The sequence below is a fragment of the Balaenoptera musculus genome, chromosome 17 (genome assembly GCF_009873245.2).
Source record: "Balaenoptera musculus isolate JJ_BM4_2016_0621 chromosome 17, mBalMus1.pri.v3, whole genome shotgun sequence".
NCBI classification, from domain to species: Eukaryota; Metazoa; Chordata; class Mammalia; order Artiodactyla; family Balaenopteridae; genus Balaenoptera; species Balaenoptera musculus.
The window spans coordinates 23,139,865-23,157,988 of NC_045801.1; the positions used below are offsets into that span (position 1 = coordinate 23,139,865).

Sequence of the window (18,124 nt, forward strand, 5' to 3'; positions counted from 1 at the left end):
GGCTCAGTAATTGTGGCTCACGGGCCCAGTTGCTCTGCGGCATGTGGGATCTTCCCAGACCAGGGCTCGAACCCGTGTTCCCTGCATTGGCAGGCAGACTCTCAACCACTGCGCCACCAGGGAAGCCCCTATGTTTAACTTTTATGACTGAATAGATTATGTGGTATATCTTCAGTAGGGTATTTCCTGAGTATGTTTTGAGCTTTGACCATTCTGATAAATCCATTTTCATCTGTCTGATCGAGCTTCATAAAAGCTAAGCTAATAATTTGGGGGTACAATTTTTGAGTTTAGGAGTTTATCTTCCATTGTTTCAGATTCAAATATAGTTATGGTAGGAAGGTTCTCTGAATGAGGTTCCCAGAGGTTCTAGGTTCTATATTTTGAGTCTTGCCTATTGTCCTCTGTGATCTTAATTCCATTTTGGGTTTTCTGGCCTCGACTTTGGTGGCAAGATTCTTACTCGTCATCCTGTATATTCTCTCCTTAAGAGTTAGGTTTCTTTCTCTTGAGAAAAATTCATTTTAATATTTTTATGGTCAATTCATCATCAAATCATTTTTCATTTATTGTATTTCCTTTTATCTTTCCTACTTCATGAAGAAAAATAGGACAAAAGATTGAAAACAACCTCCTGTAAAAAGTAGAAGTTAAATATCCATATTTATTCAACCAAATGTAAGCTCTTAATCACAAGAAGATAATCATGTACCAAATTAAGTACTCTCCACAAATGTTGGCTGAGATTTTGTTACATGTCTTAATACCTTTGAATTTTGCTTCTATAAAATAGGAACGTTCTTTTGGATTTTCAGCCATCAGACAGGTCTCGGAATGAAGTCACCCAATAGAGAAACTTTTACACTCCCAAAGTGATTAAAGCACACATTTAACTATGCTACTCCTCTGCCTATAAGCTTGCAGTTGCTTCCCTTTCCCTTTGAAGATACCTACCTCCTTGCCGTGGTCCACAAAGCTCTAGATGACCCTCCGGCTTGTTGATTATGATGCTTGTTGATTATTATGCTTGTTGATTATGATGCTTGTTGATTATGATGCTTCCTCTTATTTATTCCTCTCAAGCATCAGTGGCCTCTTTCAGTATCTCAGGCTTGCTGGAATGTACTGCCCTTTCCCCTTCCTCGTCCTCCAGCAAGGATAGCTCCTTTCCATCCTTTGCTTTGATAAATCGCCCTCAGAAAGGCCTTCCTGAGGACCTTAAGCAGCCCTTCCACCCCCTTACCATCCCATCCTTTTCATTCTTAGCACATATTACTCTTTGCCCTTACATGTTTATTTAGAGACTAATGTGAAGCTTGTCATTCCTGACTAGACTCTGAACACCAGGTGGACAAGGGCTACGTGCCTTGTATTCACCAATGTGTACCCAGTGCCTGGCAAAGTAATATTGTGATGATTATCTACAGATTACATATAGGGGTACCCACTTTGCAGTAGCTTTAAGTAACAGCTCTCAAAACTTATTTTGTTATTTTAAGCTGTAACTCCTAACACATTATATCGTGGAGTAGCAAGTGTTTCATGTGGTTATTTAATTAGAGAGCCATACAAGGTTTTTACAGTTAAAGAATGTATGCCTTATTCCCAGTTATTTGTGTACCTTTCCGGTATGCCTTTTAGGATACAGTGCCTCGGTTCTTCTTTGTTAATCAAACATTTTTCTTAATTTAACAGTTACCGTTCTGTCTTTAACAGCAGGAGATGCTATGAAATCCAACAATAAGGTCTCCTTGTTTTGTGCCTTATAAAAAGAAAACACACACATAAACATACATTCACACACACTCTTTTAATGAATATATCTGTACAGCGCCTATCATGCTGCTTGGTACCCAACAGACACTCCATTTGTTGAATGTTCGTAAGTCCTTACAGATAGAAAAAATTTGTCTTAAAAATCTTGAGCCTCTGGTATATCTTATTTACTAGATTATGTAGCTCAGTCAACCACATTTCATTGATTAAATGGATTTAGATTTTATGATAGAAAAGAACATTGTAATCAGTTCAGTAGAATTTATTTTAATATATGTAAAAGCTGTAGGGCTTCCCTGGTGGCGCAGTGGTTGAGAGTCTGCCTGCCGGTGCGGGGGACACGGGTTCGAGCCCTGGTCTGGGAGGATCCCACATGCCGCGGAGCAACTAGGCCCGTGAGCCACAATTACTGAGCCTGCGCGTCTGGAGCCTGTGCTCCGCAACAAGAGAGGCTGCGATAGTGAGAGGCCCGCGCACCGCGATGAAGAATGGCCCCCACTTGCCGCAACTGGAGAAAGCCCTCACACAGAAACGAAGACCCAACACAGCCATAAATAAATAAATAAAATATTAAAAAAAAAAAAAGCTGTATAGAGCACTTCAGCACTAGCAATGTATATATATTTATAGTGAAAAATATCCCAGTTTAGTTTAAATAAGCGGAAAGAGAAAAGTCCATTGATGAAATCAGGTGTAAACATTTATGAATATCTATTAAATAATATAGAATTGATGATTATCCGGTCACAGTAAAATGAACAGAGCAGGTCCTTCAATAATAAAGCAAATCAACCAGTTTTAAATGTGACTTGTCTGGAGTGTGTACGCATAAGTGTGTCTGTGTGTGCAGGTACCTGTTATTGCTAATATAACAAACCGGGAATATTGCATTCCTTACCTAGAACTGAAGATGCCAGTTAATTACATGCCAGTTTCTGGGTATTGAGAATATTGTATTTCATTCTACGTATTACATTACAGGAGATAAAATTCAGGTGCTTGAAGACTATTTTTTAAAGCCCTCGTGAATGCTAGATTTCGAGTAATGGTTTTCTTCTTCTGCAGGAGAGCACACAGCTGCTACAAATGCCGTCAATGCAGTTTTACAGCTGCCGAGACTCAGTCACTACTGGAGCACTTCAACACTGTTCACTGCCAGGAACAGGACAGCACTACAGCCAACGGCGAAGAGGACGGGCATGCCGTGTCCACCATCAAGGAGGAGCCCAAGATTGACCTCAAGGTCTACAGTCTGCTCAATCCAGACTCTAAAATGGGAGAGCCGGTTGCTGAGAGTGTGGTGAAGAGGGAGAAGCTAGAAGAGAAGGACGGGCTGAAAGAAAAAGCTTGGGCTGAGAGTTCAAGTGATGACCTTCGCAACGTGACTTGGAGAGGGGCGGACATCCTACGGGGCAGTCCATCCTATACCCAAGCAAGCCTGGGGCTTCTGACCCCTGTGTCCGGCCCCCAAGAGCAGACAAAGACTTTAAGGGATAGCCCCAACGTAGAGGCTGCCCACCTGGCGCGCCCTATTTATGGCTTGGCTGTGGAGACCAAGGGCTTCCTGCAGGGGGTGCCTGCAGGCGGAGAGAAGGCTGGCGCCCTCACCCAGCAGTATCCTGCATCCGGAGAAAACAAGTCCAAGGATGAATCCCAGTCCCTGTTACGGGTAGGAAGGTTTTATTTTTTTAAAATAATTCCTATATCTTGAAGGGAAAATGGGGAGAACGTACATTCTCTAGAGTTAGTATCATGACTTACCAAGTGCAACTAAATGATGTGTATCAGTCTGGGGATGTATACTTAATAAGGCCAAAGTGGTAGAAAGCAGCTCACGTGCGTTTGTGTGTACTCTACACATACTCGATCGAGTGGGTAGAAGTCACTTGTTTGTCACTACTCTCAGCTCCGATTGAATGTTTGTTAATCATTCCTGGTGATTATGCAAAACGATGAGGCCACTTTTGGAGAAGGGAGGCTCAGAATCCCAGAAGGATGCACATTTGTTACATTAAAATAATGAAATGACTTGTAAATTTTAAGGTGGTGTGGCACCGTCTATGGTTAATAAGGAAATTAGCAGAGATTTAAATCGCTAAGAATGCAAAGCCCTCAGTGAGACGTTAATACAGAAATGTAGTGTTTTTAAAACTCACAGCGTAATTATGTACAAATGACAATGCTTGTTGTTTTGTTGCCAAGAGGGGGGAGAAAATGAGATAGACTTAAGTGTGAATGGCGTGAAGAGCATCCAAAGAAGAGAACCATGAATTTTACATTATCGGGCTCTTGTAGGGAGAAAGACACAGTCCTGGGTGAAAAAGAAACTAAACAAAAGCTCTGTAAGATAAGATCCTTGCTCACTCTCTTCATGCTGTGTAGACTGTGAATTGTTGAGAAATATTTTAGATTTTGAAAATTCAGGAGCTCCCAGTTGAGTGATGCTTGCTTTTTGCCTAAGGCACTACCACTTCAACATCTCACCTTGACTTTGAGAAGTTTTGAGCTTTCCGGATGATTTCAAAGCTTTGTTCCTTCATGGAAGGTAGGATCAGAAACCAGCTAACCTTTACAAAAGAGCTGGTTAGGAAATACAGTTCAGCCAGCCCAGTGCTTTGACCTGGAGGTAGGAGACCACCGAGTTCTCTCTGGATGTATTCTGGGGAGAAAAATTACTCTTGCCAATGTCAGCTTGGCTACTCTGCTCTCATTTCGTGTAGATTCTCCGAAGCTTATCTGTGCTTCTCTGGCTTTCCCTAGTGGAGTTGAGAAACGCCCCTTGGAGGAGCACAGTTAATTATAAAAGTTGTTACCTTTCCCATCCGCAGTCATGCCCTGGAGCTAAGAGAAGGGCTTGAATGCAGAAGAGGAGATGCCTCCTTGTACACTGAGAAACAAAGAATCCTTCCTGCCCGGAAGGAGCAAGCTTATCATAAATAACTTTGGAAAGAAGAGAAATAGTTCCTGTGCTTTTCAAGTGAGTGTTCAATTTAGGGAGCTTCTTTCATATATTATGCATCTTTATCATTGTAAATGCTCATCATTTTCTTAGTATATGAGGACTCTTCTGATCTCAAGTGGCTCTTATGGTTTCTGGTTATAAGTCAGGAAAGACGTGTCCTAGGATTTTTAAATTTCATGTTGCATCTTGAGAGCGTGGTGGAATTGATTTCCTTACATCTCTATCACTAGAACTCCCCACTCTTTTTTCTTTTTTTCCATTTAAAACTGTTTTCATCCATGACATCTTCATCTGATACCAAATTGTGTGACTCTTTTAGACTGTTTCTGGAATGTTACCTTTTCTGCCACTGTTTGTAAACACTAAGAACTTGGAACGAGCAGTAATTTATGAAGCAGTGCAATCTAAAACCTGAGCAGGATAGTTCTATTCTTTAAGCAGCCTGAGGATGATAATACTTTTCTAAAAAAATTGTTTTTCTCAATTCCTCCACTTCCTTAATTCCCTGACTTCAACTTTCTGTTGCATCATTTTAACTGTCTTTTCAGTTCCTCCACATTAGCTGCTGAAGTAGGAAATCTTCAGCAAGAGGCTACTTAACTGCGTTCTACAGTGAATATCAGATTCCTAACTGTAGGATTTGTGATACTTAAAGGCCATCGTCTACTAAATTTTGAGAGCTGACAAAAAAGTATATATATATATATATATATGGCATATTTTAAAGTGGCCTGGATCTTTCTTCTGTGATTTTAGTAAAATTTGATCTTTAAAATTTATATTTTCATTGCATTTGAATAGTGCTTTTGGAAATCACCCATTTTATTGGACATTTGCGTTAAGGAGGTGTAGCTGATTTGATTTATTGTGAAATATTGGGTCAGCCAAAATGTTCATTTGGTTAGTGAATATGCTGTTCAGTAAAGTTCTTGGTGAAATGAAAAATGTGGCTTTTATTTTTACTTAAAATCTAATGAACTTTTTGGCCAACCCAATATTTAGTATATTAACTGAATTTAAAAGTTTTAATTTACACATATCTTGCTGATCAGCTTTTTAAGATAATTGAGAGAAGTAAGAGCCCATTCTGATTGTGAATTTGACAAGAATTCTATTTTGGTGAATTCTGATTGTGAATTTGACAAGAAATCTACTTTGGTGGTAGAAATTGGTATTGCTAAGTTATCATTGCAAACATATACTTCTCATTCCTTCCTCTGCCATCAGTCAGGGGAAACCCAAAAGAATATTGCCATCATATTTACTAAGGCAAAACCAAAGTACTTTAATTTTGTAATTTTAGAGGTCTAGTTAGTAACAAAGGTGTCCTGTAAAAATTTATAAGTACACAAGTGAAATATGCACATACAATTTCCATGTTTTAAATGAAAAAACAGGGGTCTGTGTAAGTATATATCTACAGAATGTAATATTCATGTTTGAGTTTAAATAGTAGAATGAAACTTGAAATTAACTTGCTGTTTGGTATGTTTGTTTTGAAATAGTAAGCAATTTAAGAAATGGAAAATAGGTTTTAAAAGCGATTTTTTAATTAGAGCATCCAGTAAAGCATTAATAGGACAAATATAAATACATTTATACATGTAGTTTCTAATACTAAAAGTAAAAACTTGACTATCATCTTTGACTACTGGGCAGAGTGATATCGAGAATTAAGTGTGGAAAATGTGTCCAACAGAAAATGTTAATTTAAAATAGTTTAACACTATGTTGCTAAATAATGGAAACATTTTCAAGAGTATGCTGAATGGAGTTAGGGTCATGTCACAAAGCACATCATTAAAATATCACTTTCAGAATATTAGTCTTTCTGTTACATGTTTCTAACTGGTTGTAGTTATGAAATTCTGCTGCACTCAAAGTGAGGAAGGAAATATAAGAATCACAGAGAAGAGCTCAAGTTTCAAAATATTCATTAGTTTTCTTCACTTCTTTCTTTTCTTTTTCTTTTTTTTTTTTCTTAGGTCAGTGTTTGGCTTTTAGTTTGACATTCAGTGGCAGCTCATTTATGTGTATTTTCATTTGGTGAATGCCTTTAGACTTTCCTTGTTACTAGAATGGAATTGATCTTGTTATAAAAAATTCTAAATTGTGTATGTGACCTGTGTTGATGATTGTGCTTTGAGTACGGCAGGGAGCACATTAACATAAGCTTCATCTTGTAAATTGCTTTATGAAAATCAGGGTTTTGTGTGCACTAACAGTATTTCTATAAAATCATGTTTTTTCTTTTTATGAGTAGAAAGAAATATTAGCCCCTTTAGATGCTTTGCTAGAAATAGTCCAAGTTTATATGTAAAGTTTAATTGTTCCTCTTTTAAAACTTCTAGAATAGATCTTACAAAACATGAATAAGCTCCTGAAAATGTTTTGAAAACGCAGCATTTAAATTGGGCTCCATGAAGAGGTTAACGTCTTTAGTACTGTCTTGCTAAAAGCAAAAGTTAATTGGTTTTTTATATTCAAATAGATGTTCCTTTCTCATTTTAAACTAAACAGTGTAGTATAGTCAGAACTCAGTATAGTCGGTGCTCTTTTCTGATCAGCTTCTTGTAAAATTTTTATTTTAACAAAGGCATTTATTTATTTAATTATTTGGTAGCTTCTTAACGCAGATGTAACTGTGTTCGTTTTATTATTTCCTGGTTGAGAAATTCTAGGTTTCATTCTTGTAATTAACGTGTTAGATTGGATTTTATAACACAGAAAGCTTTGTCTTTTAACTGATAACCCCATTAAAAGGAAGCAAACACCTGTTATTAAATTTCACAAAGATTTTGCCAATATCAAATGCATTTTTTTCATTTTTCAGTGAAACGCAGAAGTATAATTGTTTAGTTGGCAAATCTATACTTATGTAATACACTTCTGCATGTCATGTCAGGACAGAACGTCACAGTCAGATAACTCATAGGCTCTAATTCTTCCACCAGTTCAGATGCCCTAGTTATCAGTCCACTTTCCACATGCACCTAGGGGAAAAATAAGTCTCTTTGTGATTGATTTCGGTTTGCAGTGTAAATTTATTTACGGATTTGTCCGTTTTAACATGTACATTTTGCACTGCTTGGTTTGGGCAGAGATGCCTAGCCATGGGCTGTGGAGTTGAGTTTCAGGTTCTTGGAGTTGAGATCCGAGTTGAGCCATTGGCTCAGAGAAAGGGCCTCCCAGGATCCCGTTCATTTGTCTGCTACAGAGGATCATGATGCCAGCCATCCTCCCAGGAGTGCTGCGCAGCTTAGTTAATTAATGTTTGTCAGGCCATTTGAGATCGTCAGATGCAGGGTTCTAGATAAGTGCAAAGTAGTATGATTATTTGTTCGTTTTGTAAATGTGATACCAAGACAGTACAAAGCAGATGTTATTTCCCCCTTTCTTCAGCGGCGTTAAATTTATAGTTTAAAGATTGTTGATACCGGACAGCCCATTGAGATGCAAAAATGTTCTTTTGAGGACAGTCCATTGGCAGTCAAAGAGACGTTTAAACAAGCGACAGTGTTGAATGCCTTTACAACCATTGACAGAAGACCGCAGGAACTTTTTTTTAACTAAAGATGATCTCAAGTGAAAAGTCTGATATTTATTGTTTTGCTTCATGTTTAATGAAAATAAAAGCAGCTATCATCTAGGTACTGTTGTCTAAACATAGTGTTTACATACATAACCATTTTCCTGACCCTATTTGAATTTTTTTATATTTGCATATATTGAATACCAAAGAGAAAGGTCTATACCAGGAAAAATAGGAAGTATACACCTCCCTAATCATTAGCTATGAAATAGTAGTTTTTAGGCCATGTTGGTAAAGTTTCTCTTTAAGTAGCCGCTGATATTTATTTTGCCTAAGAATAAAATGTTAAAAACCATTTACTGTATCCAGAGATTAACAATCCTTGTATATCTCTGTGCTTCTGCCCTAGATAGATGCATTTCTATTGTCACCTATTAGAAAAGGGTATGGTTTAAATTCAAATATATAATAGATTTATTTTAAAAATAACAATTATTCATCCTCTTAGTTATGTTTAATAGTGAACATGACCATTTTAATTGTTTTTATTAAATAAAATCTAAGTAGCTTTTTTTTCCTTTATTGGTTATTCATCTTTTATATTGGTATACCACATTTGACAATAGATCACTACTAAAATCAATTTGATACATATATGTTTGACTAATGGGATTTTCTATTATTCTGATTTCTTTCTTTTAAGTCAACTCCCCTGGCTAAAGTATTTTTTAAAAGCACATTTTTTTTCTTTTTTTGTAACTTAGGCTTTTTGTGAAGTCTGGCATAGTTCTGCTGGCCCAGGTTTCTAAGGCAGGGGAAGCAGATGTATCTTTTAGTGAATTGGGCTGTAAGTTTGTAGTCCCTGTGAAATGGTATCCTTCAGCACGGTATCTGTTAATTATTTCCTGTATAACTATCTTTTGCTTGGCTTCCTTTTTTTCACGGACGGCATGAGTCAGAAGATAACAGGGCCCAAGAAGGACCCTATTGTTGAGTGTTCTTAGATGTTGGAAGTGAAGAGTATACAGAAGGTGGCCCAAGTTTCAGGAGCACAGATGCAGAATGATTCAAAAGTGTGTCAGCCATGAGCTGCACAGCCTCGATGTGAATCTAGTATTTTTCTGGCAAAGTCCAGTCTGATGGGTGGATTTAACAGAAGTGTTGATTACCTAAAATCCAGGAAAAATTTTTACCTTGGATTTCTGTGTTTTGGTATTTGCTCCCACCAAAAAAGTGAATATTGTTTCCTTTGTCATATTCTTTTACTCTCCCTTCCCTTTGACTCTGTTAGTGAACTTTCATTAAGTGTTTATAGACAAGGACATTGATTACTAAGATGGTCTACCAATAAACTCAAGGAAGCTTGGCAAGTAGGATACTGCCGCGTGTGGTTGGCTACTAGTTCAAGGAGATGCAGATAGTTTCAGTGAGGCTCCAAGAACCTATTTCCTTCATTTTGGCGAAGTAACATTCTCATTTATAGATGTTTATAATTAACTATAATTTACAAGTAAAACAGAATCGGGGTTATGACGTCATTTTGGAAAAAATCCACAACACTTTATCTTACGGCATATTTTTTATGTTGTTATCAGTGATTAGGAGTAAGGCAAAGGAATCTTACTTTCGTTTTGTTTTTGTAAGTACAGGACATTTGTGATGTGATCAGTTGAGTGGTATCATCTCTCATGTTAGGATGATCAAATAGCTCTCGCACATAATTTTACATGTTAACTTGCCTTTTTAAAAAGAGTTTCTCAATTTCTAAGATTTAATTTGGGCATATTAATTATGAAAGCGATGAACCATTTCATGCCCTGGAAATTTACCTATCTGTAACATCTTGATGAATCAGAAAAAACTAAGGATATACAGATATATTTCTAAAAGGCAGAATACACTGTATAATATTTAAATGAGAAAATACGACTGATAATAAATGGTGTCCCATGTCCAAGTCACTGTCATCGAAGTGGGTCATTTTTAAGATACAAAATAAATTCACTCATAAATAATGCTTAGAGAATAATATCCTAGAAATACGTAATTAAGGAGAGCTGTTAAACTAAATTGACTTATTTAATGATGAACGCAGATAATCGAGGAACAAGCAAATGATAATCTTTAAGAGCTATTTCTTATGTATATGAAATATGACAGATATCCAATAGCCAGATAATGGTATGATATGCTTCCCTTATATTATGTGTGAAGCACAGTTTATTTTTTAGAGGAATTTATTTCCAAGTACGACCTATGTTCTTATGCAGATTTGAGTCATGTTTCTTAAGGGAAAGCAGTCAACTCAGATAGGCTTATCTTTTTTAGGGGAGAACTCTCTCTTTCCTTGTTTTCCTTTTGCCTCCCTGGATGATGTTTTTACCACCCTTCACAATTTCTCAACCCAGTTTTTGCCTTCCTTGGATGTGTGTTGGATGTGGTGGGTAATAGTGTGGGCTTTGAGGGAATGTAAGAGAGAACTTGATTTTTCTCTTTAAAATATGGAATTTAATGATCTTTAGTTTTATTTGTTGCTGAAATATTTACATTGATTCCATTAGAAAGTATTTTTCTTTCATAGGATTATCAGAATGCCACATAGAATAGTCTTTATTATTTCTTAATAACGTGTTAAAAAGACAAGGGAAAGAATACTTTCTCAATTAACATTGAGTTTGTGATTGCTATAGGCTAAAAATACAGAATCTCAAGCCATTCTTTTTTTTTTTTTTTTCTATTTATTTATTTTTGGCTGTGTTGGGTCTCCGTTGCTGCGCGTGGGCTTTCTCTAGTTGCGGGGAGTGGGGGCTACTCTTTGTTGGGGTGTGAGGGCTTCTCATTGCGGTGGCTTCTCGTTGCAGAGCACGGGCTCTAGGCGCACGGGCTTCAGTAGTTGTGGCACGTGGGCTCAGCGGTTGTGGCTCACGGGCTGTAGAGTGCAAGCTCAGTACTTGCGGCACACGGGCTTAGTTGCACCGCGACATGTGGGATCTTCCCGGGCCAGGGCTTGAACCCATGTCCCCTGCATTGGCAGGTGGATTCTTAACCACTGCGCCACCAGGGAAGCCCTCTCAGGCCATTCTTAACCCACTAATGACGTTTATGAAAACATGCCCTGATGTTATTTATATGCACAAGTTAGGTCAGATTTATGTATGGGAATCTAAACGTTTACAAATATTACATTTGAGAGAGCTATTTGCTTTACTTAAAAATAATCATTTGCTTTAAAAAAAACCCCAGAACCTCAGTATGGGACTTTTAAAATTTCTTCCCTGATACCTTGAAAAATGAAAATGTTTTTATTTACTTATAACTTTTTAGAAGCTTATCTGTTTTGCAAAGCATGCTACAGTTGAAGCAGCGTTGGTCATATTATAGAAGATACACATGTTTGGCTAATCTAATTCTTAATGTCAGGAATTTACAACCTAAATTTTTCTTGATAATTCAAGAAAATCCATTACTTCGCCTGAATCATATAACTGATTCAAAGAAAACTGGAGGTTTTTAAAATGAAGACTGTCGCAATGGGCAGTCTATGGTCTACAAATTAACTATCCCCTTAATATGCCTCTCAAAACTTGATACTATGATAATATATCTCATGTAGGATTTTTTAAAAAATCAAATCAAAATTTAGAGCTTACCTCAAATTTACATATGATTTAAATATTTTTCAAGACTCCAAAATATATCTGAATTATTCTTTAGTAGTGTGCCGAGCCCTTGGAGGTTACAGCTGGGTTTAGAGGTGGGTGTGTTCCACCTTTAATGGAGTGTCTCTGGTTGTGATTCAGGCTTGACAGGATTGTATTTTCCAGTAAAATTATATTTTATGTTTTCTTTTTACTCTTCCCTTGTGATGTAGTGGAAAGAGTACTGGATTGGAGGAAAAGAGGCTTTGTGTTCTAGACTCACTTTGTGACTAACTGGCCGTGTGACCACCATGGGTGAGTCACTCAGTCCTTATGTCCTGTTTCCTTCTTTGGAAAATTATGGAGATAGAAGCATACAATTGCTCACATCTCTTTAAAATTGCAAACTCTGGGGCCAAGCAAATTTTCTATAAAACCTTAAACATTTAGGTCTGTGAATTGATACCCAAGGCAACTTTAAGACAAATATCTTCTATTGTAGACTTAGTGATGCTAGTGTCCAAAGAGATATCATGTATTTGATGTCCAAGTTCCTAAGTTAGATTTCCCTCTAATGACTAAGAACCCATAAATTATAAACAACTGTCACAATACAGTCTAAAATCTTCAACAGGGGCTTATCTTATACAAGAAAGCTCATTCTTTGAAAATAACTTTGTTTCAGGGAATCATGCTATTAAGGGTACACTTATGAATCCCGATAAAGGGAAGTCTGCACAATGAGAAATAAAATAATTCTGGTGAGAATATGACATGTTCAAAGTCTATTTCTTCAGTTTCTTGGCATTGAGCTATGTTGCCTGTTTTTTTCACAGTCAGATGTTCAAATCAGAATTTTGGATGCAGAAACTAATTTTAGTAGGTGGGGTGCAAATTTCTTATGAGTCCATGAATAGACTCTAATCCCAGCTGTTTCATTACAATTATAAAAATAAAATTGGCTGTGAATCATTCAAACTCTATTTAATGGATGTGAATAATTCAGTTTCGCCTCACTGAAGTCGTAAAACTATAAACCTATCTTAGATTCTTTGTGCTCCTTCAGAGTTAATACCTCATTATTCATATATGAATTATTTGAAGTATTGGTGGTCATGATGAAAATGACCATATTTCCACTCAGTTCCTGTGGGTTTCAGGAGAGAAGGTGGCCTCTAGGGCGGCGCTGGTGATGAAAACAAGAAAGAAATTAGGAAGAGTCTATGAAAAGAGAAAAGGATATCGAATTAGTATTTGTTGGCATTTTCTTTCCCATGGAAGAGTCTATGAAAAGAGAAAAGTATATCGAATTAGTATTTGTTAGCATTTTCTTTCCCATTATATGTTCATTACATACATTTTAGAAAATATAAATAAGCAAAAAAGAAGAAAATGACTACTCAACACTTTAATCTATCCCTTTCTGGAGGCGCACACACACTCGAAGACATGCACATACAAACATAGACTTATATGTTTATTATTAAATAGCCTTCCATTTCACTTTATAATAAATTGTAAACATTTTCTCATATTAGTGTTTATTCTGCTATATCACATTTATTGACTTCATAATATTTCATTATGTATTGTACTAGTTGTACCAGAAAAGATGATTATTGATTCCTTGTTGTCAGACATTTAAGTTACTTCCAGTTTTTGCTGTGGTAAATAGTGCTGCATTGAATATCCTTGTAGCTAAATAATTCTGTCTTGCTTGCAATTTTAAATTGTTCGAACTGGCTTCCCTATAATCAGGTTCCTCCATGGGGTGACACAGTAGTGGAGTTTATCGTCAAGTATTGGTCACTTTACCAGGCTATGTGTATATATACTCTTGGGAAATGGGAAAACATTTTATTGGTGAGAATTGCCTCACAGTGGTAGCTAAGAAATAGAAACCCCAACATTTTCTTTAAACATTATTATGGGGGAAAAGTTAGTATGAAGGTTTGAATAAGGTACATTTCTGAAGCACCAACATAGATTCAGTGAAGTATCTATTTCACTTTTACAATCAAAACATTCCTTAGTCACCTTGACATTCAAAGAGTATTTAAATAGTGTAAGGTACTGAAATGAGTCTTACAAGGTAAATATATATATAATATGTATATATATGTATATATGTATACTTAATATATATGCATATATGTATTTAATATATAAATTTCACTATCTCCAAAAAGATTCTTAAAGTTAATATGTTTTGGTGATCACATAAAGTTGGTGCCAGCAGCTATTTAGTGAAGTTCTTGGTACACACACAAACTCTGTTTTAAACTATTTGAATTTATTTTAAATTTCTCAAGGTCATTTACATAGTTTAAGGTAAGGTAAGAATGAAACTCAGGTGTTAAAGGGAAGTGTAGAAAACCATTCTAAATCCCATTTTCATTTTCTTTTTCAAGCATCTCACTGCTATATGCAAAGTCCTTTCAAAGACTAGAAACTATTTGTGTTTATAGTTCATGAAATTTTAACAGTATACCCATTTGTTTGGGGGATTTGAATGCATAATTGGTTGTATCTAAATTTACATACATTAATACTCATCTGGGTTCAGGATTTATTTTCAAAGAACCAACATGTGTTAAACCAAACTAACCTAGACTCAGACTTGAAAGAAATAGAAATCCAAAGCAAAAGATAACTTTTGTAGAATCATTCCCTGATGTACTGGTCTCTAACTTTTCTTGTCCCATAAATAATAATTTAGCACCTACTTTGTTTCAGGAACCATGAAAGATTCTATAAAGAGTATGGATATAAGTAAATCAGGGTTCTTGCCCTCAAGTAATATACAATCATGTATAAGTGATAAGCTAAGTATACGGACAATGATAATAAAAGTGAGACCTCCATAAAAGGGACAAGGAGAGGAGAGCAGTGGTCTTTGGGTGTTTAAAGAGGAACAGATCACATTCAGTTGAGTGATTGAAAACAGTTGTCATACATAGAGTTTTCTGAGATGATTTTTGAAAAAAAGACTAAGCTTTCAGCAAGTGAATATGACTGCATGGAGGGCAAGCTCTGTAGAGAGAACAATGTGAGTTTAGCTGAGGGCATTTTTAAGATATAGATGATGGAAAAGCTTGATCAAAAGGTATGTGCAGTATAGTTTGTGTAGCTAAGACCTGACATATAGGTTAGGAGAATTTCCTTAAATGCTTATTTGAAATTTTTTATTTCAGAAGGAAATAGGGAACCATCACAGGATTTAGATCAAAGATATCTTGATCAAACCTTTAACAAGGTTAATATCTATCCCATTTTACATAGGATGGCTTGGAAGGGGGTGGATAGGTGGGCAGAATTGTGATAAAGGAGATTAATTAGTAGGTTAATCCCTTATCCTATGACTGATAACAAAGGCTACACTAGGATAGTGAAAATGAGAGATTATTTTTATAGATATGCTAGATGTAGAATATTCAAGAGGTAGCCAAGTTGACATGTGTGGGTGACCAAGAGGAGGGAGGTTATGATGAATGAGGCTTTAAGTTTGGATGACTGGCCAAGGAGACCAATAATAGCTAACATTTGATAATCAACAACTATGGGCCAGGCTCTCCTATTTGTAATAACTCATTTAATCTTCCAAGTAACCCCATGCCATAGAGGATATCTTTAATTCCATTTTACAGAGGAAATAGAGCCTCAGAAATGTTAAATCACTTGCCCAAAGTCACCCAGCTAGTAAGTGACTGGGTCATGCTAGACCATGTCCATATAGGCTGACTTCAGAGTCCACACTTTTCTAAATTGCTTTTTGATGAATGGTAGTGCCATTAGCAGAACTCTAGCGTGAGCTTTTTTGTGAGTGTTAAATAAGGTAGTCTTAACACTTACAAAGTTTGCAGGGCATTCAGATGAAAATATCTAATGGATAGCAAGAAATGGCATTTCTCATAGGAGGAGGAGAGAGGAGTTGGAACATTCCAACTCCAACAGAGGAGTTGGAATGACTTCTAAATGAACTGACATTTCTTTAATAGTTGAATTGATGTTGAAAACCTAGTTTGTACAGAATATTCTAGGAGTGATACCAACATGGACAAGCTATGGACACCGATTCTTTAAACCATTTGTAAACCAGTCTGGGAGATAATGTTCAGAAACATGATTATGGTATAAGGAAAGGAGTGCCAAGTGCCATGGAGTGGAACAAGTAAGCTGTAGTATTTAATTTAATTTAATATTTTAGCATTTTTAATTGAAGTATAGTTAATTTACAGTGTTGTGTTAGTTTCAGGTGTACAGCAAGTGATTATATATATATATTCTTTTTCAGATTCTTTTCCCTTATAGGTTTTTATAAAATATTGAATAAAGTTCCCTGTGCTATACAGTAGGTCCTTGTTGGTTATCTATTTTATATATTATATATATATGTATAGTATATATATATATATATATGTATAGTATATATATATATATATATATATATATATATATAGTAGTGTGCATGTGTTAATCCCAAATTTAATTTTTTTAAGAGGAGGAAATTATCTATTCTTAATTGAGCCATCAAGAAAGGCCTCCTGGAAGAGGTTGCTTATTGGTTGGTTCAAAAAGGGTTGGGGTTTGCATAGGTGGTGATAGATGGGGCAGGGGATTACTGGGGTGTAAGAACGAAATAAACCAACAAAAAAGAACTTTGGTGTTTGGAGAACTTGAGGAACAATCAAAGTACAAAAGTCTAAAGATAATCCAAGTCAAAGGTGAGCTTTGTAACTGCAGCTTAAAAAAATAACATAGTAGATGAGTCCTGCTCTAGAGTGACAGTTACTATTTTGACATTTATGAGATTAAATTTTAAGATCCTCTGTGTATGGAAAAATCTTTTGTTAATTGATAGGGTTCAGAAATTTGCAGAAACATTCATACCTCAAGATCTTATTATTTGCACGATAAACCCAAAGGAAAGAATAAGCTTTAGAACAGAGTTGGGTTATTTAAATCAAAGTCTGAAGGAAGAATTTAATAAAATCTTTAATTAGTGTAAATAAGCATCAGAAAGTTACGTTTAATATATATATATATACTTTATGCACAGTATATATGTAAATTACTCTTTTATTCAAATATAAATTAAAAATAATTCTACATAGGACCATACCATACATAGGTTCAAAAGAAATATAAATGAAAAAAATTCTTGAAAACCTGTTTAAAGTGTATGCCATACATACTATACTCATTTGATTGATTCATTATATATAAGAACTATTGTCTTTTGGTTTTATATATTGATGTTCTGATTTATTCACTAATCATTTCTCTTAGCTTTGATTCCTTGGCTCATTTTCATGTCCTATTTAATGTCTTATTTAGTCATTGAGAAGAAAGAGAAATCCTTGCCTGTGATATGTCACCTGTTGTTTAATGGCTAAAACTGTTACATATCTTTATACTGTATTACATTAAGTCATTTTAAAAGCATTGCTTTCCCTTTTGTTTAAAATTCCTACAGTCCCTGGGATATTGGTAGGGGGTTAATGGAAGTCTTGATTAAAATCTCCCAAGCTTCAAGGCTTTCAGTTCTGTAAACAATTTAGATCTGAGAGATAGGCTTATGTCTTTTTACTAGTCTATTTACTGATTTAATGTTAAGAAAAAATCATAAGTTTATTCTTTATTTTTTTGGTAATAAGTATAAATTAAAATGCATTTTTAAAAAAATCAACCACAGCCCACTGTGTGATGATCACAGAATTTATGGCAGTTCTTTCAAAAACTCTCTGTAGACACAACATCATCATTTAAAAGTAAACGAGCTGTCTTTGGTGTACTGATTTTCCGTTATTAAAGATAAGCCTTTTAAGTTTTATATCTAGAGTGTTTCCAAGAGATTCTTTCTACACTTGCAGGACCATGAACTCTAATCATGACTTAATCAATCTCACTTGCTTCATAATATCTAACCAAACCATAGGTGGATAAAGGCTCTGAAATAGGTAAAAGTCATAATGCACTTGAAGTTTACACTTAGACCCACAAGCTTAGATTCATTAATTATCCATCTTTGTGACCAGCCCAAACCGCTCCCACCTTTCTATGACTAGACAGTGACTGCACAATATTCAGGTTCAGTCAGATGTCTTAACTGTTCTATATTTAACGAATCAGATGAGTTTTAAACATGGCTTTGAGTTGGGATTCGCGTGGAATTGGGTTGGCACCTCTGTAGTTTCCAGTCCTTATGATTTTAAT

At 35.8% G+C, this 18,124-nt stretch overlaps 1 protein-coding gene across 3 annotated transcripts in view; it reads left to right on the forward strand.

The window, feature by feature from the left end:
- The window catches only part of TRPS1 (transcriptional repressor GATA binding 1), a 255,995-nt gene that overhangs the window by 75,442 nt on the left and 162,429 nt on the right, over window positions 1-18,124 (forward strand). For all 3 annotated transcript variants that reach the window (XM_036830713.1, XM_036830715.1, XM_036830714.1), the window contains one exon: window positions 2,842-3,445. In XM_036830713.1, the coding sequence (XP_036686608.1) occupies window positions 2,842-3,445 (604 nt within the window). The remainder of the gene's footprint in view (window positions 1-2,841; window positions 3,446-18,124) is intronic.